Consider the following 25,139-nt stretch of genomic DNA (forward strand, 5'->3'; position numbering starts at 1 on the left):
AAATGCATTTAGACAAGCTGACTTTATTCATAAAGATCTTTGCAGCACCACTTAAACCATTCTCACATGAAAAGGCCTGCATCGGACACGTGACATACATACACAGGTTTGTCTTGTGATGACTGGACATGTGCGTTTCTTTCCTTTTTATTTTTTTTTTAAAAAGCCTGATTACAACACGCATAATGACTGAAATAAACAAGCCGTGGTGACGAAGCCCCGTGAAGACGCACATAAACGACATTCAGTCATGAGGGCTAACAGACTGTGACTAAAACATGAAAGTACGTAACAAGTCTAACCCCGTGTCCGGCAGCCAGTTTAGCCAAAAACGAGGTTCATTATCTCCTAAGCCCAGCTTCGTACGGCCGACCTAAGATCAAGAAAGTGCACGCCAGGAAGTAAAACATCATTGGTCCTGTCTTCTTTTAAATATGAGAGAGGTAACGATAAGGGGAGGCGGGTTCACGACGTAATTCACAGGTATCGCCACAATTTATATTTCTTTTCATTTATGTACAGTACATTCAGAATAAAGCCTTATTTAGTGCAGATACATGAAAATGTAGTGCTGTTTTCTTTTGTGTTTAAACCATCTCATACGTACAATATTTCATCTCCACCACACAGTTCTTCACTTTTTATGTACACACACAGGCGACTCTTTTAAGATGTCACATATTCATATTCACTTTGCATTTATGCTCTTATCTCTCGCGTCATGCGAAGCGTCATACTCTGAGGACAAATAAAGGACGACTCACTGCCTTGGATGATTTCTCACTTGGTGTATGCATGTTCGGAGAAGTTAAAAGAACAGGGACGTTTAGGATGCTTTCCCTCGGAGTCCCAGTTCAGCTTTGTGGCTGTGAATTGTTTTGGAACACAAAATATATATATTTGTGCATTTAATCCCTTGGAGGAGAAAGATGCTAGAAAAGCAAAGGATTGTGGCACTATTCCTGAATGTTAATGATTGTATGTTAACGTGAAAGCTGCTAAATAACTTGGGAGGACTAGCCGCCTAAGTACAAACTCTGCTTCCTTTCAGAAGTAGACTACATTCTCTTAAACGTTCCAAACAAAAAGGAAAAAGAAAAGAAAGAAAACCCAGAAAAATCACAACAAAAGTGCAAATGATTGTATGTTAACAAGATAAATCAACCAAACCCGAGTCAAAATCAACTAATAGCGACACATATTTACCCATACAGTATGCCGGAACCCCCTCCCCTTCATTCGATTTGCTCAAAGTTGAGGACGTGGCCGTCAAAGTGCGTGAGGACGTGCCGCTCGAAGAGCTGCTGCTGACAGTTGAGCGGGAACTGCTCGGAGCAGACGGGGCACACCTTCCAGTGGCTCTCGACGTGCTGCTCGAAGCTGCGCTGCTCAAAGTGCGGCGGGAAGATCACCTCGCACAGCGGGCAGCGCTTGTGAACGTCACTACTGCGGAAGGGGATGAGGGGAAAATGGATGGGGTCGGGGGTTGGTGGAAGGGGTGATGGATAGACGAGAGAGACAAAAAATTGAAAAAGAAATGTGAGTTTCCGTGTGGATCATCGTAATGGAGTAGGCCTCATTTGCTCACAGACCAGATTATGACTAATAATGAAAGCCAGAGACGTGTGCCTCTTGAAAAGCAGCTGTTGAGTCACTTGCAATAAGCAACTGTGTTACCCCCCCTGCAGGGTAATTATTGGCTCTGTGCGCTACTCTTCCCGTAAGAGCAGAAACAGATAAATTAATTCTGTCTTCATGTGATCCTCGATGTTCATAAGGAAGAAATCTCTGACTGTGTCATTTAGCATGTTATGTCATATATACCGGGGTTCAAAATGAAGAGGTCTTACTTGGAGCAGTTTAAGTTGTGGAGAGAAAATGAATCAATGGCTACTTTGATACAAATCTTTTTTTTCCAAGGCAAAAACTCCCAACAAAGCAGCTGTCTGTGCGTCTGTTTTTATTGATGCTCTTGTGCGTTATTTTGTTACCTTCTTTATGTGTCGTGTCTTCTAGGACACCTTGTGTTGAAAATGAATGCCCTACCTGGAGTCAAAGCAGAAGCTGCTCCTGGTTTCACTGCGTCTGTTGGGCTGATGATCACAGGACTGCTGAGCCCCATCTCCCACCTTTGGCACACGCACACAAAGAAAAAGAAAATTTCCACTATTTGCTCACAGATCTGAATGCTTTAATGAACACCACCTCTAAAGACAATTACAGGAAGAAAGGAGTGCGACTAAAGTAAATGAAGCGTGTGTTAGTAAACTATGTGTACCTACGTTTCTATTACGTGACAGTAAACAAGGATGCCCCATTATCCGACAGTCTCTAACTCATCTTCTGTCCATATGCAAAACCTCCTCTAATTACTCTCCCCCAGCTCTTGTTATCTTCATCTCTCTTGAGCTCTGAAGGAGTGACATTAATTAGAGCTTCATGCAAATGAGTTCAAAGCACCATCTTTTAAGGCCAAGCTGCATTTCCCTTTGTTTAGCGAGGGAGAAATCCTCCAGAGATGGAGAAAGATGAAGTAAACGCGGGATTATCGTGGCAACAACAAAAAGCTGGTGTAGGAGAGCAACGGCTGGGATCGCGTCACAGTCACAGTGATTTAAAATATCCCTCCAAAGTTATGTAGAGAGGTCAATTAATGCTGCCAATCATGGTTTTGTATTTATTCAAAAATATAATGCATTATTTATATATAACAACACTACATACACTAAATATAAAATTTCAGCCAACAATGGGTTTTTCAGTTTTGAGCTAGATACACCACTACTCACATTTTGTGGCTCCTCCGGTGGATGCTCGAGGGTCTCGGGGGGACTTGTGCTGCGGGACGGTTGGATGCAGACCACCTCTCGATCCCAGCCTGGTGCTCCCGGACCCGGGCTAGACAGTGAGATCGGAGGTGCGCAGGGAGGGGTGCAGGATGGAGCCTCAGGTGGGGGACGGGACACGTGCTCAGGGGAAAGTGCAACATCCCCCCGATCTAAAAAGATTAACACATTAAAGCAGCAGGGGAGCAGCAGGGACACAGAGTGCGAGTAAATCATTTCAGTTTCTGACCCGACCTCTTGTGGTGTCGGTGGAGTAAGGATTGCCGTACTGCAGCTCAGCGGGCCTCTGTGGCACCAGCGGCGGAGGGGAGGGATGCTGGGGGTAGGGCAGAGGGTAGCGCAGCACCATTGGCTGCCGGACCTCAGCACCCTGAACAGCAACCTCCTGCTCCCTCTGCCTGGACATGTAACGCTGCAACTGCTACAGAAGAGATGCGACAGAGCTTTACACTTTACACTTCACGGCCACACCTCATTTAAAAAGTCCTGGATATCCTCCTGATGCTATAAGCGCAGAACCACAGTCAGTCTCAGTTTTATAAGTCATCAGTTAACATTTCAGCAGAACCTTTCTCACAGTTGGTGAGTGCTTTCATCTTAAGAGTTAAGTTTCCCATCTACATTGTTTCTGCCCTTTGTGATTATATCTGAAGCAAGCGCATTAGTACCCTACTCATTACTGTAATGGGTGTCAGACTCTGGCTCCCTCTGCTCTGGCTTTGCTGATAGAAGCACTCACCCTCTCCCTTTTTTTGTAACTCCTTCTTTACTCTCCCTATTCCTCCCTGATCTCCTCTCTTTATGACTTCATTAGTGCGCTGCTATCAGGTTTAACATTTAAACCAGGGTTGGGAAGGTGAAACAGACACGTTGTGTGGCATTTGCACCATCTAATGGCACTGTACCAGTGGGCGAAAGAAGCAAGTATAGATGTATTAATTAGAGGAGAGTGGGGAGTGTTGAGTAAGGAAGAAAAAGCTATGGAAATGGTTCATACACCTCCTATAATTGAAAGCAATGATACTGGTCTGGGCTTCAGCTCAGTGTACATTGTCTAAGTATGTGAATTTGATTGTAAGTAAGAGCTATGTTGAAGCTAAAGTTTTATAACCTTAAGTTGCGGTCATTGTTGAAATATGCACAGTTTTACCTGCAATGAATAGATTCATTCATGCACAACTTGTGCCTGCTTAGAAATCAGAGTATGCAAAAGTTTCTAGAGTGTTCGGGCACTATGTGTGGAGAGAGTGCATTAACATTTTCACTGTTTTTAGACCGATTTCCATGGTGACAGTTGATTTTTCTCCTCTTTTCAGGCCAATATGGCCACAATTTATGTGCAGAAATGTGGAAAAACCTGAATGAAAGTGCTGAGTTGCATTGAAATTCATTTAGAGAACACTGGTGGTGGCATCTTTACCTCCTGTAATTGCTCTTTGTCTCTGAGAGCCTGGGCAAGGTTGCGTTTCAGTTCGGTGACCTCGCTGGCTCTCTCTGCCATTTGGACCTAGTGAAATAGATAAAGACAATCAACTCACAGCACGGTGCATCTCAGCATTTCTTTTTCATTTGACGTACAGACCTGTAAGATGGGCTCAAGAATCCCTTTATCGACAGCTCCACTCATGTTCAACTGTATTATCTTAAACTCATTTAAAACCAGGATTTGCCTACACTTTACTCTTACCAATTATTTTCCGATTAGCAATTTCATCCTCAACGTTTAGCTGTGGCTCAATTTAATAACAGCTCATTTAATCTATTATGTGTTGATAGCATTTGTTTTTGTTTAGTTGTAACAATTTTATCAGTTTTTCCAAAACTTTTATTTTTATTCTAACTGCCAATCTGTATGGTTAGCCAATAATTTTAATTGCCAACCATAGTTTTAACTAATAATCTTCAACTTTTTCCCCCTTAGTTGTACAATACCGCTGAAGGGCTGTACAGCTCAGGAGTATTTTCATCACGCCACCGGGCGGGGGTAGCATGGACACCCAAGTTTGTGAACATGATGACTTAAGAACGATGCAATATAGGCTTTTCAAATTCATACCATAGGTGCATCTACTGAAAATCTCAGACCAGTTTGAACGATTTTGATCTTGACCTCAAAGTCAGGATCAGAGGTCAAGTTTTTTGAAAATTCTGTCTACGCGATAACTTGAGGCCGATGTGGCCTAGGATTTTTTCAAATTGATACCATAGGTGCTCTTATCTAGTATTAGGCTATGGGATAGCATTGGTGGCCACCAGTATTTTTATTCATACAATTCATACAGCTTTTAGTTGATAATAACCTCTTTACTTGTTGCTTGTATTTTGTGCCAACTTGAGAAGACCAAAATCAGCCTTCATACAGCCAGGTAAGTGAAAATATTTGGTTTTAATTTCACCTGGTGCAGCCTCAGATGTGTGGGCCTTGCTATAAAACACATAACATAACATAAAGCTGAAGCGGACCAGGGGATCGTAGTAAATCTCTTAGCCTCTAACAGAACTGACCCTGTGGGATAGTTTACATGGCCCGTTGCCCGTCTTCTCTAATTTCACCCCATTTCAAAGGTTCCAGATTCCCTCCCTTCCCATGGTTTCTCTTTCTGCTTCATGTCCATCTGTCTATCCCAATTTTTTCTCTCTTAAATTTTGTTCGCTTCTTTCGCTTCCCCCACTTGTTCTCTTTCATCTCCTTTTGTCCTCTCTCGCGTTTTCCTTCTATCATAAATTTACGGCACGGCATTAGAAGGTTAAGTTCAGGTGAAGGGAGTCCGCAGCAATGTAGTACTATGCACCCCCCCACACACTTCATCCTATTCCTCTCCTTCTCTCCTTCCTCTGGGTGGCTGATGTAAACAGCCGTAAAGCATGCTGCTCTGCGGCTGCCTCGCTTGTCAGTCTCCGGGGCCATTAAGAGCAGCTTGGGACCCGGGGTGCTCGCCCCAGACAGGAGACTCTATCAAAGTTGAGGGAGAGCCGTATTTACAGCGCCGATAAACACACACTCACTCATGGAGATTAAATGCTATTTGGTACTTTAGTGGAGGTTCACATTCAAAATGCAAGGTCTCTACTGAATCACGCACACATACCACACATGCTGGCTCACCCATTGGAAGGTATGGTCCATACTGTAAGTAGTAGGGCAGTTAGACATTTGTTGTTCTTCAGGCTTTGTGGTTCAGCAAATTCCATTTGAATGACTGGGTATTACATTGAAGTGTTTATGCATGGCACAGCAGACCGTCGTACAACAATGTTTTTCAGGCAGCTGTGTTTTATTTTAATGGTAGATTGTGCATAAAAGAGCATTAAACTGAATTTGACAATGAAAGCAGCACAGAGGGAGCCATGCATGTTAAGTGAAGATTAAAAAAAAGAAAGAAAGAAAAAAATCTACCAATAGTAGAGGTACAAATCCCCACGACATGATATTATCACAATACTTCACACATGATATGATATTATTGCAATTTTTAACAATTTGTTATACACTGAGTATAGATATATAACATACAGGAGTGTCCCAAAATGCACTATATACTTCGTTTTTTCTAATTCATTCCAGGTTTTATTTGGAAAGACTTGAGGCCATGAGCATATGACAGTTTTGGTTTTACAGTTTTTGTAAGCGTATCATTTTTGTGCCCATGGTCCGCCAAGCGACACTGGAGCAGCATTGCAAAATTTCCTACTTAGCAAGAAGCTTTTCAGTCCCCGACTACACTGCTCCAGCACATAACACGATTTATGCAATCCGTGGCAAATTTCTCAAAACAGGATCTGTTCTTGACAAATCACCATTCATCTGTCCATTCAGTGTTTTCACCACCAGTGATGAAAACACTGAACTACTGGAGCAGGCGTTTGCGCAAAGCCAGGGAAGTCTATACAGAGTGCTGCACTGGAACTGCACTATGTGGCGGTATACAGCTAGTCTTCAAGGTGCTGGAACATGAAGGCAAGTCTAGCAGGTAAAACTGCAACCACTCCTTTGTTGATGCTAAAAATATAAATAAACTCAGTTTCTGTCATTTGTATGAATTTATTAAAATTGTATAGTGAAATCTGTATTAAAATATGAAATTATCTATTATGTCCTCAAAGTTGTACTTCGTCAGTATTTATTTTAACCAGTATATCTCATTTCTGTTACTTTTTGCTGTGGAATGAGACCCAACACCCTCACAATCACATTCTCTCTGAGCTTTACTTAATCTTAAGGTTATGTCTTTGTGTCTTACTCTGAATCGCTCCTCCTCGTCAGCCAGCCGTTGTTTGAGTGTCTCGTTGATTGCGCACTGCTCCCTCCATTTCTCCTCCATCATTGCCAGCTCCTCCTCCACTGAACGAGTCTGCTCCTCTGCCTCTTCCATGCACCTCTCCTCTACCTCCAGCAGCCCCTGCTCCTCGGCACCGTCCCTCAGCTCCTCCATATTCAGGGCCCCTTCCACCTCACTGTTTTCCTCAGCGCCCAGCCTCTCGTTCTCCACTTCTACCCAACTCGCCATCCTCAGGCTCTCTTCCGGCAGGCTCTCCTTCCTCTCCTCTTTTTCATTCTCTTTGTCTTTTTCATTATCATCCATTTGTTTCACTTGACTTTCAACCCTCACCTCAGCTTTCTCTTCAAATGTATTCAGTGTCTTCTGCTCCTCCTCCTCTGTGCACACTTGTGTATCAGCATTTGTGACTTCCTTGTTGCTGACGTCTGGGGTGATTGTCATCTCAACAGCTTCTTGTAGGACTGCAGCAGCTATAATTCCTGTAAAAACACAAAGTTACAATTAAACCTATTTAAGTGTAAAGAGTTTTACACAGAGAAATGTGAGCTGAAGGCATTAACCATAATTCAGCTCCTTGGCACTGGGTGGAAAACAGTGGGTCTTTCACTGAAACCCTGTGGAGAAATCTGCAGCAGCACAAGTACAAGGGTACAGAGTGGAGTTTTTATGAATGAACTTATTGCAGCCTGGCAGAAGTGATCCAGAGAAAGAGAAACGAGAAACGAGAAAGAGACTGCCAAAATAAAAATTAGGTTTTGATTTCAGTCAAGTACGGAGGTGGAAACATTATGTTTTGTGGCTATTTTTCTGCTAAAGATACAGGATGACTTTCCGCCTTGAGGGGCCATAGATGGGTCCATGGATCTGGACAAGAACCTTCTTCCCTCAGCCAGAACACTGAAGATGCATCTTGGATGGGTCTTCCAGAATTACAATGACCAAAAACACACCAATAATGCTTATCTCACTCGATGATATGCAAATCAGTTGATTATCTGTCCATTCTGTTCTGCTTATCTTTATCAAGGAGCCTATCCCAGCTACCACAGGGGGAGAGCTGAGTACAACCTGGACAGGTCGCCAATCTGACGCAAGTCTAACACAGATAGACATACAATGATGCACACTTGCATTCACAACTATGGCAAAATAAAATCACAGATTAACCAAACCCCACTAATTGTATGTCTTTGGACTACGGGAAAAAGCCCAAGTACCCAAAAAGAATCCACACAAACAAGTGGCAAACATGCAAACGCCACACAGAAAAGCACTGTAAGGCAACAGTGCTTTAGCAAATGACGTGGTTCTGATGAATTCATCAAGCCATGACCTCCAGCTTACAATGGTGCAGTTTTTAGCTGAATGTGAAGTGGTTAGGTTAAGAATTAGTGCCTCCAAGTGTGAGGCCGTGGTTCTCAGCTGAAAAAGGGTAGAGTGCCCACTCCAGGTTAGGAATGATTTGTTGTCTCAAGTGGAGGAGTTTAGGTATCCTGGGGTCTTGTTCACCAGTTAGGGGAGAGTGACATGTGGATTGGTGCGATATAAGCAGTGATATGAATGCCAAACTGGTCTGTTGTGGTAAAGAGAAAGCCAAGTATGAAAATGAAGCTGTCGATTTACTGACTGACCTTGTTCCTACTCTCACCTATGGTCGTGAGAAACTGAGATTGTGAATACAGGTCCGCAGAGATAAGGTAAGGAACTCAGTCATTCTACTGCTACTCTTCCACATTGAAAGGAGGCAGTTGAAGTGGTCAGCCAGAAATGCTAGAGAAATTACATCTCTTGACTGGAGAAGGAGGCTGGGGAGAAGGAGGTCTTGGCGTCTTTGCTGTCTCCCCAACCTAGACCTGGATAAATGGCAGAAAATAGACAGATGGAATATGCCCTTTATCTGAATGTATGTACCTCCTGTTGGTGACTCTGGACTAGGGGTCAGTGGCTCCAGTGTTGTCTCAGTAGATGCATTTCTCTTTGGCTCCTGCAAAGATATACACATCAATGAAATGCAATTTTGCTGGTTTAGGCACATATGGAACTGAACGAAATGTTTCTTTTCAGCCTGCTGAGCATTGCTAAAAATTACTCACCCCTTGGGACTCCGCTGTGTTCAGTTTGGCCACCTGTCTGCGGAGGCGCTGACACTCCCGGTACTTCTCCTTATAGTGCTCTGCAGCCATGTGGAGACGCAGCTTCAGCTCCTCCACTTCCCTCTGCAGCTCAGCCTCTGCCTCTGACACCACAATCATGCTGGGTGTCATGTCCCCATTGGTCCCAACACCCTGAACACACAGTGTTAAAAAAAAATTGATGAAATAAAAACAAACAAAAAAAAAGTATTTGTGAATTTATTTATCTCCATTTTAATATAACAAATATTTGAGACTCGGAACGACTAAGGCAGGAGCTTTGTAATCTAACACAGTTCAAACTGTTCAGCAATAAATTATAAACAAACAAAAAAAGGCTCAACTCCAAAATCTTCTTTGCACTGTGTTCTTTGTTAAAATGGTAAACAGCTCAAATTTCTCTTGCTTAAATCGGTTGTCCTCAGCTCTCATATAAAAATCATCCATCTAAATAAAACTGAAAAGTGTGAAAATTCCTTTCCATGTTTAGCTACAGATTTCCCTAAACTTCTTTTCCCTAAACACAGGGACAGATATTAAGGAAGTCGACCACTGACCACTTCCTTCTGTGCAGTGCTCCTCATGCGGTCAAGCTGGCTCTCCATGCGTTGGCACTCTGCCTGGGCATCAGCTAAACTTGCACGGAGCTTGTCGGCCTCTAAGCGGGCGCGGTAAAGCTCGGTCATCGTGTGGTCGCGAGTACTGGCTGAGTCACGCAGCTCCGAGGCTAGCAGAGAGGCCTGCTGCCGGGATGCCTGGAGCTGCTCCTCAGCCTGACGGAGCTGCTCACGTACACGGGCCAGCTCTGCCTAAAGACAGAAAGAAGAAATTTAAATATAGTGCAACTGATTTTACTAAAGCTATACCATCAAAATGCTAACCCTGCGATTAGTGGACACTTTTGTTTACATTTTGAGTACTACTTTAGTGTTGCCAGCAATAATATGCACAAGCACTTTTACTTTGTCAGCTTTGTGTGCCAGCAGCTCTTTCTCCAGGCTGTCTCTCTGTGCAACGCAGGCCCTGAGCCTCTCCAGCTCCTCTTGGAACTGAGCGATGGTCACCTCCCGGTTCAGCTCCACCGCCTTTAGCATCTGAAGCTCTGCGCTCAGCTTAGTGTTCTCCAGTTCTGTGCTGCGCAGGTGGGCCTACACATATGGCGAAACAGTTAAACAGAATGGGTCAAGTAAGAATGTAGACAAAAACACACCCTCGGCTGGTACAAAAAAAAAAAAAAAAAAGTCAGCCTTCTTCACCTTATAAAGATCTCGCTCATCCTTCTCATTCTTCAGCTGGCTCTCCAGACTGTCTCTCTCTGCTGTCAGCTTCTTTAAGCGATCATGCAGACTGAAAGACATATTGAAAAACAACTTCTTTAGTTCTTTCTTCTGTCTCATATTATAAATCTAAAGTTTTTCTTACAAAAAGCTATTTAGTGATTAAGTGGACACCTTAAACATGGCTTTACTGATGGGTATAATCTGTGTGTGTATAAGGCCAGAAAATATCAAATGAGAGCCATCAGATGCCAGTGAAATATGTTAAAGCCAGGCTGACATATTCCTGTGCAGCATCTGGCACAATTTTGTATGTGTGTTTAAACCTGGGAAGTAAACACACATGCAAAACTATTCTACACATATTCCACATCTGTGAGGCTGATGTTAAGCTCGCTTAGATTTATGTAAACAGTCTGTCTTCAAATGGATGACTGATGGTTACATGTTGCCATTCTTCACTCACCAATCCAACTCTGTCTCCTTTTGCAGGCCCCTCTGAGTGACTCCCAGCAGGTCCTCCTCTAGCTGGCGTACCCGGTCCGTAGCCTCTGTCAGCCTCCGCCTTACGTCCTCCCTCTCTTCTGACAGGCCCTGTGAAGAACGCAGCAGCTCCTGCGGGCCAGAGAGGTAGCTGTACATCAGCCTGACAGCCACTACAGTCAATCTCAGTAGCTGAAGAGCTCTATTATAGCCCTGCCAAACCCATTCACTATATTTCAAATACTACTGTCTCTATATATTTCTTATCATTTGTACAGCATAAATAGAATTTTTTTTAATCAAAAGTTGTGGTCAGAAGCTTAAACACACACAAACACTCCTCTTGGCCACGAACATCATGGTAATTATGGACTTTTTGTGATTTTCTTTAACTGTCCTTTTTTCAGGATCTTTAAGGACTTTAAAAACAAGAATTGGGTGTAAAAGTTTGAATTTATTTTGGATTTTCCCAAATCCTCCTCTCAAACATGTCAAAAGTAAACATACAAGCTCAAATATATATATACACATTCACTTAAATCTTTTGTGAAGTGGTACTGAAGGTTCTACATCATCTTGACAACAAATTATAGCTTCAGTTCGCCATAAAAAGCATTTATTTGACAGCACTATATTGTCCACAGTGAAGCAAGTTTTACATTGGCATAGACTTAGAGGTGACCAAGAAAGAATCCTCTGCTCCAAAACTGACACCTTCAAACTTGACTGAAATTTGTAGCTGCCCACATGGACGAGCCAAATGCCTTCATCGTCTCATGTGACTTTTATGCTCACACAAAACAAAGATAGACAAGATAGATTACTGGAGGAATAAAGATGAGGCTTTCAAACCTAAGAATGCTGTACCAACTGTCAAGCATGGTAGTGGTAACATCATGCTCGGTGGCTGGTTTCCTGCCAGTCATACTGGTACACTGCATAGAAAGGATGGTATAATGAAAGAGGAGTACCTTCAAATTCTTCAACTTGGACACATGGGTGTTGCAATGGAACAATGATCTCAAACACACATCAAAACTGGTTTTGGATTGTATTAAGTTTATGGAATAGCCTCCCACAAGTCTTGATCTCAATCCCACTGAAAACTCTTGGACTATGCTTAAATGCCAGATCCGTGCCAGGAAGCCAGCCGATTTAAATGAAACTTTTCCAGGAAGAGTGGTCAAATATTATCTGAATTATGCCAGAAAAAAAAGTCTGATGGAGGTATTATTTGTAAGGGACATTTAACCAAATATTAAAATTTTTTTTAGTCTGTGCAACTTGTGTGTCCAATTCTTATTTGTCATTAAAGATCAAAACTATGCAACCATGCCATCCTGTAAAAAGTTGAAAGAAATCATTAAAAGCCCCAAATTAACATTGCATTTGTGCCCACGATGACTGTATGTAAACTTCTGACCACAACTGTACTTAATTATTTATTACTGTTCTCGACCTCTACGGCATATTTCTAGTGCAGCTGTAACATGTGAATTCCCCTCTAGGGGTTCAATAAAGCCTTATCTCATCACTCATAAATAATGGGTTACAAGTTATGACTCATTAAGTCTTTTGTTGGACACAAAGCACAGAATAACTATGTAGATTCCAAAAAAATGTTCAGTAGCATCCTGTAGTGGAAGTACAAAACAATTTACTGCTATCAAACAACACATGATATCAGTTTTGTTTTCTCCGTGTGGTGTGCCTGCAGAGGAAATACCTTGTTTGAACTTGCTGCGAATTAGCAGTGAACGACATTAAATCATGCATAGCTAATATTGGTTGTGACAGGACAACATACCTGTGCACACACCCTTACTTTATTTTGTAGTATGAGCCCTTAACACACCCATTCTCTTTCACACACTAGGAAAGACAGACACACAGCTACACAGTCAAGGACATACAAGAGACAGACATAGTGCACATGCACACTCCAACGCATATTCAGGCCCGTCTCCCTCTGGGCTTGGCTCTGCATAGATTACTGTATGATTTTTACGGCTGGCGTTTGGGAAGCACTTTAGCAGTGCGTAAAGACCTTATAAAAAGTATAGTCGTAAAATTAGCAGCCACAAAATATGTACTTATGTTTTCACGTTAAGAAACTCAAAGGATATTTTCATCAGCGAGCCACGAGCTAACGCACCTACTGTAAATGTTTTACAAATGACACACACACCCCTATTCACACAGGTCGTATATCTGCAGATGGACATGCCTGTTGAATGAAAAGCAGCATGGTAATAACAGAGCGTGTGTGTGTAATTTATAGCGATTTTGTCCTTCATAAAAAAAAAAAAAGAAAGAAAAAAGGGGGAAAAAAAGGAGCAACAGACTAACTCAAAGCAGCCTGTGGATCTACACCAGGAAGCTGCACTAGGGGGCGATAAGAGACTGGCTTCAAGCTCAGAAAAACCTGGCAACTTTCTGGGTTTCACTTCTCTCTGCCAACTCCCCTCTCCTACTTTTATTGAGCTAGCTTGAGGTGACTGTTTTTGGGCGTGTGTGCCAAGCTACTGCTTATCAAATGAGGATCTCATAAAATGCTAAAATGTGACTCATCCTGGTGAGTGAGTGAGTGAGTGAGTGAGTGAGTGAGTGAGTGAGTGAGTGAGTGAGTGAAAAAGGTGTGAGGGACATAGCGGACGGACAGATTTTTCTAAACGTATCATTTTAACTTGGATTAAAAATTTATTTCCTCGTCATGCCAATTAAGAAACTGAGGGAGAGAGAAAAAAAGCGAGAGGGAAGAAAATAAGACAGTGAGAAAGCAGTGGCCACTGCATCGCGTGACTGAGTGGTGTTTGTCCCTCAGGCTGGGCAGGGCTCTTTTTTCAGACAGGCGGTTTTGCGGACTACCCTCCTCTCATTCCACACACAGACTAAAAGGGTTTGCAAGCGGGTGGCATAATGAGTGCGTTTGTGTGTGTGTGTGTGTGTGCATGCATACTTGTGCATGTGTAAATGCACATTAGAGGAGCCCTGTTGTGTAGAACCTCAATGTGAATGTGACAGCGTAAGGGGACGGGGGGGACGGGGGTTTGTGCAGGCGCATGCACGTGTGTGTGTGTGTGTGCGTTTGACGTCATGTTTGTTCACTCTGTGGTTGCGATGGCATCGTCCCTGACGCCAGATGCCCAAGAAAAACTGTGTCCCAATTCCGTTCTGGCCCACTGAGTCAGGTCGTTAAAGAGGGAGAAAAAGACACACACACACAAACACATACACAAACACACACACACTGAGCAGCTTTTTGTGTGTCTGTCAAACATGGAAACAGATTATACATGAATTTAGCCCTTTGAAGTTTTCAGACCTATGATCACTGGTGAGGAACTGGCTCCAAGCCTGTGTCCATCTACACACTCACCTGTACACACCCATTCACTAAATACAACTACACACACACACCGAAACTGTCTTAACTCTCTTCAGTCTCAAGGTTGCATATATACCTTTACCGTCTTTATTTATTTTATCCATGTACGGACATTTGAACTCTATTGAGTATTCCCAAATATTTTTGCTACTACAGGCCTTAGGGCGAGTGAAGACTTCGGATTTTTTAAATATCATTCTAAATAAAACTTCTGACTTTTAAACTGAAGACAGAATGAGCTCTGTTACTTAACCTTAGGAATATTAATTGCTTGGTTTGTGGGTTGGCTGAGGTTACCATCGGACATTAAAACAAGTTCATCATTGTTGGCGATGACAACAAGCGGATGAGAGATGTAGGCTACGGGGCTAATCCAACATTGCTGACGTAGGCCTGTCATGTCACAACTGGATAAAAACCTGTGGGCTATTTTAAGGGTGGGAACATTGCTCAGGGTTCCAAATTTAACCGCAATTAAAAAAAAACAACAAAAAGAAAAAACGAGAAATACCAGTTATTTATTTTTAGATTCATTAATTGGGATGGACACTTATATAGGAGTTTTCTACTCCTAATTGAGAACTCAAAGTGCTTTTTTACTACGAGCCCCTTTTCACTTACTCACACACACACATTCTGACTTTATTCTAGGCCTAAGCTCCTTGTCTGACATTCATGCACAATGAATGCATCAGCAGAACTACATTTCAAGGATTCTTGAAATGTAGACTGCAGGAGCTGGGGATTGCACCACCAACCTTCTGATTAGTGGACGGCCCACTCTACCTCCTGAGCCACAGCTGCCCCTACAGGTTTCCCTCCCCCTCCGTGGGAGCCTGTACTATTCAAAACAGCCCACTACCTCTAACCTGGTTATGTGTCCGCAGCAGGCAGCACGTCTCCCTCTCCTGCTCCCTTTCCCTGGCCAGTCGCTTCTGCTCCTCCTGCAGCTGTTGCTTCTCCTCTTGCAGGAGACGCATAGCTTTCAGCAGTTCCCTGCGCTCCTGCTGTGCTTCCTCCACACGCTAACAGGCAGAAGGAGAAGCAGAAAAAAAAATCAGATCGACTCAATTTGAAGGGGATTTTGGGTCACGTTTATCTTCTGGTCTTCTGCAATTTATTACATTTACCTCTCATTTTTTCCCCTATTTAGAGTGCTGATTCTATAGTCAGTTACACTGCAGATCGCTGTTTGGTGAATCAAGACCAGACGGGTTAAGAAAACTGGGGAAATAAATAAATAATAACATTTTGTGCATTCTACCTCTAGCAGGCCCGTTTTGGTGGTGACGACCAGTATGTCGGAGTTGCTGTCATCCTCAGTAACTGTCAGCAGCTCTTCGGTGGGCGTGGCTGACCTGAACTGGAAGGGTGTGCTGGCTCCTCTGATGTCACCAGTGTGAGTGACGTAACAGAACTGGTAAAACTCTCCATCAGATTTAGGAACATAATAACCTGCACAGCAAAGAAAAAAGAACGTAATGTTGGCACGTAAGGGGGGCACGTTGTGTCCTTCCTTATAATCGTTCACATATACACATATATCTCCTGAAATAAAAGCTTAAGTGTCAGGTGCAGCACGAAGAACTTAAACTGTGAATCATGCAAAGCTCCTTCTTTATAGACCAAGAATAAAAACACGCAGCTGGAAATTAACATAATGGGTTCTTTTATAGACCAAACCTGCTCAAAACTGTTCTAGACTGCCTATATTTACAATATCACCCCAAATATCCATCCAACTGTTCTGCTTCAAAGCAGAGAAAGAAAAAATCACCAGCATTGAGAAGACTTATGCAGAGGATTTAGCTAGAAAATACATTACATATGCTGGGTTCGAGCAGTCCAAGGTTACACTGGAAACTAACTGAAGCACATTATTCAAGTGTGAGCCCTGGTCCTCTAGGGCAGTAGAGGAATATCCAGAAGCCAACCGGTTTTACTGACTCCTGACACACCGCAGCGTGCTCTCATATTTTCACTGTGTAATGTCTGACCGTTCCAGGCCCAGTAAAACCAGTTTGCAGGCCCTCAACTGTCTGTGTGTGTCTGTGTGTGGTTTGAGAGGTGCTCAGGTCCCAGGCCTCAGTTTGCGGTCGTGTTCCCTTATTAAATAAAAGTGCTGGTTTTTATATGCACTGTAAAATGGAGGAGTAACTTTGGAATACCCTGGGTTTGTATAGTGGTTTAAATAGTATGTAAGTGTGCGTGCGTGTGTGTGCTGTACCTTGAAACACCACAGCCCTGTGCACAGTACTTCCTGGTTCATAGTTTTCAGGCATAGGAGACCAAACGAAGGTGTAGTAATCTCTGGCTGTGCTCCAACCCACCTGAGGAGACATTAAAAACAAAAATAAACAAACGATCCCACAGTGTAAAAGTTGTGTGCTGCAGTTCAAATCATGCTGAAGAAGGCCAAATTTTCCAGCAAACATGTGTTAATCGTTAGATCTGATTTGAAAAGATGCTTGATGAAGCATTCTGGAGGACTATATCCAATGTTCAAAGCAAGAATGGAAACATTTAAAACCCCTCATTTCTACACACCTCCTCCCCCTTTCACTCCTTCCCCTCAGTTCCTGCCCCTTTTGGACCGACAAAAAAGAGGGCCAGCAAAGGTGTGAGAAAAGGGTGGGAGGGCAAGGGGGGCTCGTCTGCATACAATCGTGGGCTCGTGGGGGCTGCAGAGACTAGCCCACAAAGAAATGGGGGGAAAAAAGACGAGGGAAGCGGGAGCGTGGATACAAATAAGGTGAAAATTTTACAGAAAATGAGAAGGGAAATGTAATTCCCTGGATTTCACATGTTGTTAGAAGACAGATGATGAAAGGTCATCGTGCCCGTCCCAATTCAGCTCCGTGCATTGTAAATCTGTCACATACAGCCGCGCACGCGCCCCGTATTGGACGCACGCGCACGTGCATACCTCGCTGTAACTCGTACTCATAAGTACGCGATGCATTATTGTGACATTACATAACTACGTTTCAGCTGCGGTGAACTCAACCATCTGTGGAAGTGCAGGATGTTTTGTTTTCTTAAAAGACAAAACAAAAAGAAAAAAAAAAGTTAACCAAAGAATATCACACTTAGATGATCAACAGGCAACGCTTGCTGAGTTTCTTTTTAATGAGCCAAGTTTTTAAAAAACTATTTCTGTAGGAAAATATTAAAATAAATGACTTTTAACTGATTAAATCATTAAATGACTTTCAAGTACAAAAAAACAGTCAACAAAAACAAAACACAGAAGCTTCAGGTGACGACAGTAAATCACCCGAGCTACTCAAAACGTTTGTCAGGCTTTCAGATTTGATAATGTTGTTGCACCGAAACGTAATTGCAGTGTGTGCCGCATCAACCCCATTACGCTGCGTATAATGCTGCTCCAAACAAATGGTAATTGTCAACGTGAAATCTTGCTGCCAAGAACATTCCTTCCACCCCCAACAGCATCTGAGTGAGAAGCGGGGCTGCGATGGGACTCCAGCCAGGTTTGTTCGTGTGGTCATGTGTATTTGCTTAAGAGAGAACAGACATAAATAATTTTGCTAATTGCAGAGTGAAGTTGACTGACACTTGGTTAGGTATGGTGTGGCATTCCAACAGATGAGTGCTGTTATAAAATAATCACAGGCAAAGCAGCTATCAATCATTCATCCAAGGTGTGAGGGAACAGCACGATGACACTTTAATTATACACTCACACAACGGGTTTCTCCCTGCCGACCCAACGAACATGCCACAACCAAAAACCTCCACGGGGCTTTTCAGGGAGATGAATGTGTGTGTGCATTAGCGTGTGTGTGTGTGTGTGCACGTGAGTCAAACATCAAACTAAATCAGGCTGTCAGTAGCCAAATAAAACAAATATGTTGAAATGTTTTTCAGTGACGCAAAGAGACGAAAGAAAGAAAGCTAAGCAAGCTTGATTGTAATGGGAACTGTTGATCTTCACTGTGTATGTGAGTACTGTTTCAATGCAACACCATCTAGGAGCACATTTGTTATAGCAGGATCCTTATTGTGGGCTATGAATATTTTCGACCACTAGGGGGTGTCTGTACACAACTCAACTGAGCACTGCCTCTCTGAGCCACCTGAGTCATCCTCTTAGCAAGTCAGCTTTGTTACTCGGTCTCTCGGCTTCATTACTCAGTCTCTCTAGCGTTCAGGTAACGCCTGTGGATGTCGGAGGTAAGAGGAAGAAAATATTCTCTTTCTGAGTCATCTCTGTGGAACAGTTTTGCCTCCAGGACTCAAACACAGAGTATTCAACAGTGAGTTCAAGACGTTTGAGGAAAAAGTCAAATGTAAACAGTCATTTTTTTAAAAATAAGCAAGCTTACAGTTTCCAAATACCCAGTGAAAACCATGCAGGGGAAGTCTGATACTTCATACCTCTGCCAGAGGCTCTGAGGTCTCTCTGTGTGCCATGTACAAGCTGAGTTTCTAGATCAAAAAGAATATCTAGGACATCAAGGCGTCTTCCTATTTGATATGTATGTAGAGCTGATATTAAATGTACAATTCTGCTCACAATGGTACAAAATCCTGGTACTAATTTCTGGAGCCAGATCTTGACTGACTCCAAAAGTTAATCACCTCTAATTTAGTCCAAGTCCCTTGGAAGTAATCCTTCTAACAGAAACAAACAAACTAAACCCGCCAAACTGAGGAAAAAGGAGGTAAAAATCATTCAAGTGATTTCCAGTGGCCATTACCATTTGTAAAACCCCTTTAAATACTAAACTTGATTACCTGACAAAATAATTATTAGCTGAAAGGGTTAAATATTCTTGTAACAGACAGTATACACTGATACTGCAGAGATTTTGCTGCTGTAAAATAACATCTCTGTGAACACACACAAAAGACAGACGTATACGTCAAAAGGATTAAAGAAGCGTGGTCTGCTTGCTCCCTGCCATGAAGCTCTAACCATCAAACAGGTTTCATTAGCACGGATTACAATAATTACATTTTCCAATCGACTTTTTTTCCAAATAAACGCGGCGTCTTTATTCCTTTTTAATTGAGCTGGTGGATTTGAAGTCAGTTCTTAAACAACGATAAAATGTTTGTCTTTTGACTTTACGAGACATTAAGCTTCCTCGTTCGCATTTCCTGTTAATTACGTGTGAGATTTGATGGCCCCGATAAAAGGACGGAGCACGGGGGGATGCTGCTTAGCAGGAAGCAGCGAAAAGGATGGAAAGAGATGGTGAGCCAACATGCCAAAAGAGTGTGTGTGTGTGTTCTTAATAGGAATCAGAATGGTTCATAAAGAGTACCAAATGATTGCCTCGTCCCCCCCTCCAGTGAGACCTACTGTAACCAGCCCACCATGCACACTCTTCCTCCTTCTGCATCTAGAGCAACCACACCAAAGCTTGCGGTGAGGTTTTAGGCATGTAGAGAAGAGCTCAGCCATTAGCGTCAAGGCGGATGTATGTGTTAATGTGCCAAGTACAAACCTATGGCCAATTAATAAAACACTAACACATAATCCATGTCAAAAAACACTCGTATAATGGGCGGGAAATTGTTTTATTCACTAAGTATGTCTCGGTAACACAAATGATTCCTATTATATAAACGTCTGGTCTTTAACCGATTATGCCTGCCTTTGTCTTTGAAGCGTGGTCTGAGTAATAGCAGCTGTAGTGTGTCTGTGTGTGTGTACGTGCGTGTTGTACCTTGAAAATGCCCACCCAGTCTTTGGGGTGGGGAGTAATGTAAGGGGTCAGGGTGTAACGACACTCCAAGGGTGCCTGGGGTAGGAAACTCTTTCCCACATTCTGAAAGATAACGTGGGCAAAGTTGGACGTTTCCATCACGCTGACGCTGCTGCCTGGAGATGAATCCACCACCTGGAACGATGACATTGTTTCCTGTTGGTCACTTCATTTGTCTAGAAAAGGGAAAACAGCATAGACAGAAATAAGTATGGAGTGAAAAAGCAAACATTTAACACAAAAACTGTTCCAAAATGATGCAATCTATTAGAATCAAATGATTCCAAGTGTCTCAATTCCTTTATGCTCTGCTGGCATGTTTTTCCTTGACACTTGTACATTGCAAAGCAATGACGTGCCATAAAGCTTCATGCCAGTTAGCTTTTACACTCCTGAGTCACACGCAATCCTTTTGTTGACACTGTGTTCAGACTTTGAGATGATAAAGCAGTTGCACTTACACTAAAGATCTGCGGAGGCCTGACTTTCTCTCCCACTCATAAAAGTGATGACACCATGTTTACCCTTTCTGCACCTGAAACAGGTAAAAGTGTACACAAGTGTATCTCCCACAGAGCGAAGAAGCAAGCAGTCGTGCTGAATGTTTAAATATGCACATCAAACTGGAAAATTCGGTTCTTCAACTATAGACTATAGGCTCACTGCTTCTCAGGAACCAAGTGTGCTACGCCACCAAAGCTCTGCCTTATGGATAATCCTGTTGCTGTGTTGCTATACTGTGGCATGCTTAATTTTAATTGCAAAGTCAATTCACTAATCATTAAAAAGATATTACGCAGGCAGTAACAATCACTTTATAATCTTTCTTCTGCAGCTCTGGACTATCAGGAATGGTGATGATATGATGAGACCATAGCAGTGAAGGTCGAAGGAAAAGTAATTATTACTATTATTTTTTATTCTATAAGAGTAAGTTTATTAACATTTGTTTTTCTATGAAGAGAAATATGTCTCAAAAAGGTTGCAAAGGCGTACAACATGATCCACAAGCATAAACTGAGCTTTGCAAATGTGTGAAATGATTTGTGTGTAACTTTTGAGGACTCAACACACAAATACAAAGGAGTTTGAGCACAAGTAAAATTATTTCACAAATACGTACATCTAAACTGATACTGATCACTTATTTTGATCTGTGTTGTTCAGCACTTTGGTCTGCCTGGTGTGTTCTTAAAGTGCTATACAAATAAACGATGATGATGATGATGATGACTTATACACAATATATTAAGTTTAGCTCAAAAATCCCAAGTTTTTGACTTTTAAAAACCTTTCTATGCGTACAAATGTGTAAAACCACACGTAACAGCTCTGTTGCTCCCTTACAAAACTTTAAATGCATGTGAACGAATCGCCTAATACGCACAGACCATGTCGCATGCCCACATTTAAGACAAATTGAATGCTGCCAGCTGCTTTCAAGTGCCAGTGCAAAACTGGGACATCTGGGCAGCGGGGTTTTTTTTCCAAAAAAAGTGAACATTTCTTTTTCTAAAAAAAACATAGAAAATGTGATTTACCAATTACAGACATTACACGATAGCCTATAAAATATAATATATGGTTTCAATAATCTGCTTTTACATGTTGAACGTTCTTCCGCTGGGAAAAATCAGCCAGTGCTTACAAACAAATCATTGCACACATTTGTAAATCTTAGTTTACGCTAGTGAATCATATCCTACGCATTTGCAACCCCTTTTGAGATGTATTTCTCTCCATATTTTTCCTTGCTTTAAACATATTAGACCACTTGATTAATTACCAGTTATTATTGGGTTGAACCCTCTTTTACTGGAAACAGTCCTCTTAGGTTTCGGTCAATATTGACATGATAGCATCATACAGTTGCTGAAGAGTTGTTGGCTGCACTGGGTGGGAATCTCCTGTTTCACCACATCCCAAAGGTGCTCTATTGGATTGGAATATGGTCACTGTGGAGGCCATTTGAGTACAGTAAACTCACTGTCATATTCAAGAAACCAGTTCGAGATAAACAAGCTTTGTGACATGGAACAGTATCCTGCTGGAAGCAGCCATCAGAAGATGGGTACACTGTGGTTATGAAAAGATGGACAAGGTCATCAAAAATGGAATAACACAGTAATAACAGGCTTTTTGTTTAAAAGATGCTCAGTTGGCCAAAAGTGTGCCAAGAATATATCCATCACACTGTAGCAACTCCATCAGCCCGAACAACTGACAGAAGGCAAGATGGATCCATGCTTTTATGTTGTTTGAGCCAGATTCTGACCCTTCCATCCAAAAGTTGCAGCAGAAAATGAGAGTCATGACGCATCTTTTTTTCAATCTTCTATTGTCCAATTGTGGTGACCCTGTGTGAACTGTCGCCTCAATTGCCTGTTCTTAGCTGACAGCAGTGGTAGCTGATGTGGTCCTCTGCTGGTGTAGCAAACCTATAACAAATTTTGCTTTTTTGCACAACTTGGTTGTAAAAAGTTGTTATTTGAGTTAGCGTTGCCATCCTATCAGCTTGAATCAGTCTGGCTATTGTCCTCTGAACTCTGGAATCAGCAAAGCATTTTTGCCTTGAGAACTACTGCTCACTGGATATTTTCTCTTTTTCTAAACAATCTCTATAAACCCTAGAGATGGATGTGGAGGTAATTACCAACCACTCAGACCAGCCTATCTGGCAACCACAATCACAAAAAGTCACTTAAATCACCTTTCTTCCGCTTTCTGATGCTTGGTGTGAACTTCAGCATGTCACCTTGTCCATGTCTACATAGCTAATGTGTTGCCGCCATGTGGTTGACAGATTAGGTAATTATGTAAACAAGCAATTGAACAGGTATACTTAATAAAGTTGCCACGAGTATATATGTCATTATTGATTAAGCAGACAAAAACAGGCCAACCTCAGGCTGTGAAAACAGAAAAAAAAACATCTGAGAAATTGCTACAATATTAGTAATGAAAAAGTTTGGTACATCCTGAGAAAGAAAGAAACCACTTGTGAACTCAGCAAATCAAAAAGGCCAGGACGTACATGGAATCCAACATTGTTGCATGCTTGCAGAATTACTTCTATGGTGAAGAGAAACCCTTTCACAACTGCCAACCAAGTGAACAATACTCTCCAGGAGATAGGAGTATTGATATCTAAGTCTACCATAAAGGAGACTGCATGAAAGTAAATACACTGGGTCCACTGCAAGGTATAAGGCACTCATAAGCCTCAAGAATAGAAAGACTAGATTGGACTTTGCTAAAAACAAAACAAAACAAAAAACAACAACAACAAAAAAAAAAAAAACATCTAAAAAAGCCAGCACTGTTCTGGAAAAACATTCTTTGGACAAATGAAACCAAGATCAACCTCTACCAGAATAATGGCAAGAATAAAGGATTGAGAGGGTGTCAAAAAGCTCATACCACATCATCTGTAAAACACAACAGCGGCAGTGTGATGGCTTGGGCATCCATGGCTGCCAGTGGCACTGGGACACTAGTGTTCATTGATGATGTGACACAGGACACAAGCAGATGAATGAATTCTGATGTTCAGAGATACTGTCTGCTTGTTGATTGGGCGCCGTTTCATAATACAGATGGACAATGAGCCAAAACATACAGCCGAAGCAACCTAGGAGTTTACTAAAGCAAAGAAGTGGAATATTCTTGAATGGCCAAGTCAGTCACCTGAGCTTAACCCAATCGGGGATGCATTTCACTTGTTAAAGACTAAACTTTGAACAGATAGGCCCACAAATATACAGGAATTGAAAACCTCTGCAGTAAAAGCCTGGCAGAGCATTAAAAAGGAGGAAACCCAGTATCCAGTGATGTCCATGAGTTCAAGACTTCAGGCTGTCATTGCCAGCAAAGGTTTTCAACCAAGTATTAGAAATGAACATTTTATTTTCTTAATTTAATTACCAATTACTTTTGAGAACCTAAAATGAAGGACTTGTGCTAAAAAAACACTTTAGTTCCTCACATTTTTATGCTCTTTTTGTTCAACCCACTGAAATCTGCACTTCAACTACATATGAGTTGTTTCATTCACTGTGGTGATGTACACAACCATAATTTGAAAAATGGTATCTCTGCTATGGGCATCTCTTTAAAGACATTTTTATGCAGTACTACACTGCTGAAAAACTAGGGTGTTAAATAGGAAAAAGCAGAGGTATCAGTGACATTATAATTATAATCTCTTGACATTGTTCACGAATGTATAAACCCCCATATATGAAGAAACCGCCCCACCACTGTGATGAAACAGCTGACTTTAAACTGCACAGTCAGGGCTATTGTTCGTGGTCAAGAAGAATGATGCAGCTGCTTAGCATCACGGTCACCAAGTCATCTCCGTAACTGCGAAGCAAGCTAAGACGACAAACCCTAAATCCCTGCATTTCCTATACACCCAACCCTGGACTGATAAACATAACGTGCAAGTCTAAGTCATAAACTGATGCTCGGTTAAGCTAAACAGCTAACGTACAACGTCTGACCACTGATCCGCTTCGACCAAAACACGACGAAGGCAGCACACAACGACTAAAGTAGAGCACAGCCCTTTAAAACGAGCTCAGTTAGCCTGGAGTTAATCTTATTTGTTATGGCTAAGGAGCTAATATTAGCTTGTGAACAGGCCATGTCCTGTCAAGTCACCAGCTAGCTAAACATTATACTAGTCGGACAGCTAGCTGTCTGGCTGAGAAAAGAGACCAAAGATTTTCACGAGCGTTGTTTTAGTCTGAATTTAAAAAGGGTACCCTTTTCATTGGATTTCCGCTTGCAAAACAGAGTGAATGTCTGCCGGCCTGGCCGATGTTTTTGCCAGTGTCCCCGTTGTTGTCAAAGCTCTGGCGATGATGCGTCTCTCTCTTCCTGAAAGAGAAAATGATGCTGGACTTCCGGGATGCTGAGAAGTACCAGTGATGCTGCTGGGAATAGAGGAGACGACAAGAGGTCAACATAACAACTTTATTATTTACTCGG

General features: G+C 42.2%; 1 protein-coding gene across 2 annotated transcripts; it reads right to left on the reverse strand.

Moving 5' to 3' along the window:
* Positions 1-3: 3 nt before the first annotated feature.
* On the reverse strand, positions 4-25,052 carry tax1bp1a (Tax1 (human T-cell leukemia virus type I) binding protein 1a). Of its 2 annotated transcripts, XM_084920264.1 has the most exons (18): positions 24,914-25,052; positions 20,606-20,679; positions 20,106-20,320; positions 16,634-16,736; positions 15,671-15,861; positions 15,276-15,431; positions 11,002-11,150; positions 10,515-10,605; positions 10,221-10,406; positions 9,816-10,067; positions 9,220-9,411; positions 9,038-9,110; positions 7,088-7,605; positions 4,267-4,353; positions 3,081-3,267; positions 2,790-2,998; positions 2,047-2,129; positions 4-1,446 (listed from the first exon to the last, which is right to left on the reverse strand). In XM_084920264.1, exons 3-18 carry the CDS (start codon positions 20,292-20,294, stop codon positions 1,236-1,238), a joined length of 2,877 nt encoding a protein of 958 aa, XP_084776390.1. In that variant the 5' UTR covers positions 20,295-20,320; positions 20,606-20,679; positions 24,914-25,052; the 3' UTR covers positions 4-1,235. The 2 variants fall into 2 exon arrangements, with proteins under 2 accessions (XP_084776390.1, XP_084776389.1); XM_084920263.1 differs by lacking the exon at positions 20,606-20,679.
* Between the last annotated feature and the right edge of the window lie 87 nt (positions 25,053-25,139).

The sequence above is a fragment of the Perissodus microlepis genome, chromosome 22 (assembly GCF_051167445.1).
Source record: "Perissodus microlepis isolate ML-2025 ecotype Zambia chromosome 22, ASM5116744v1, whole genome shotgun sequence".
NCBI lineage: Eukaryota > Metazoa > Chordata > Actinopteri > Cichliformes > Cichlidae > Perissodus > Perissodus microlepis.

Excerpts from the sequence above, each read along its gene's own strand:
- tax1bp1a (XM_084920263.1), bottom strand. The coding sequence starts at position 20,294 with ATGTCATCGTTCCAGGTGGTGGATTCATCTCCAGGCAGCAGCGTCAGC. Across the intron at positions 16,737-20,105 it reads ACTGGGTGGGCATTTTCAAG|GTGGGTTGGAGCACAGCCAG; the intron begins GTACAACACGCA and ends ATGTCTCCTCAG. Across the intron at positions 1,447-2,046 it reads AGCTTCTGCTTTGACTCCAG|TAGTGACGTTCACAAGCGCT; the intron begins GTAGGGCATTCA and ends CCCCTTCCGCAG.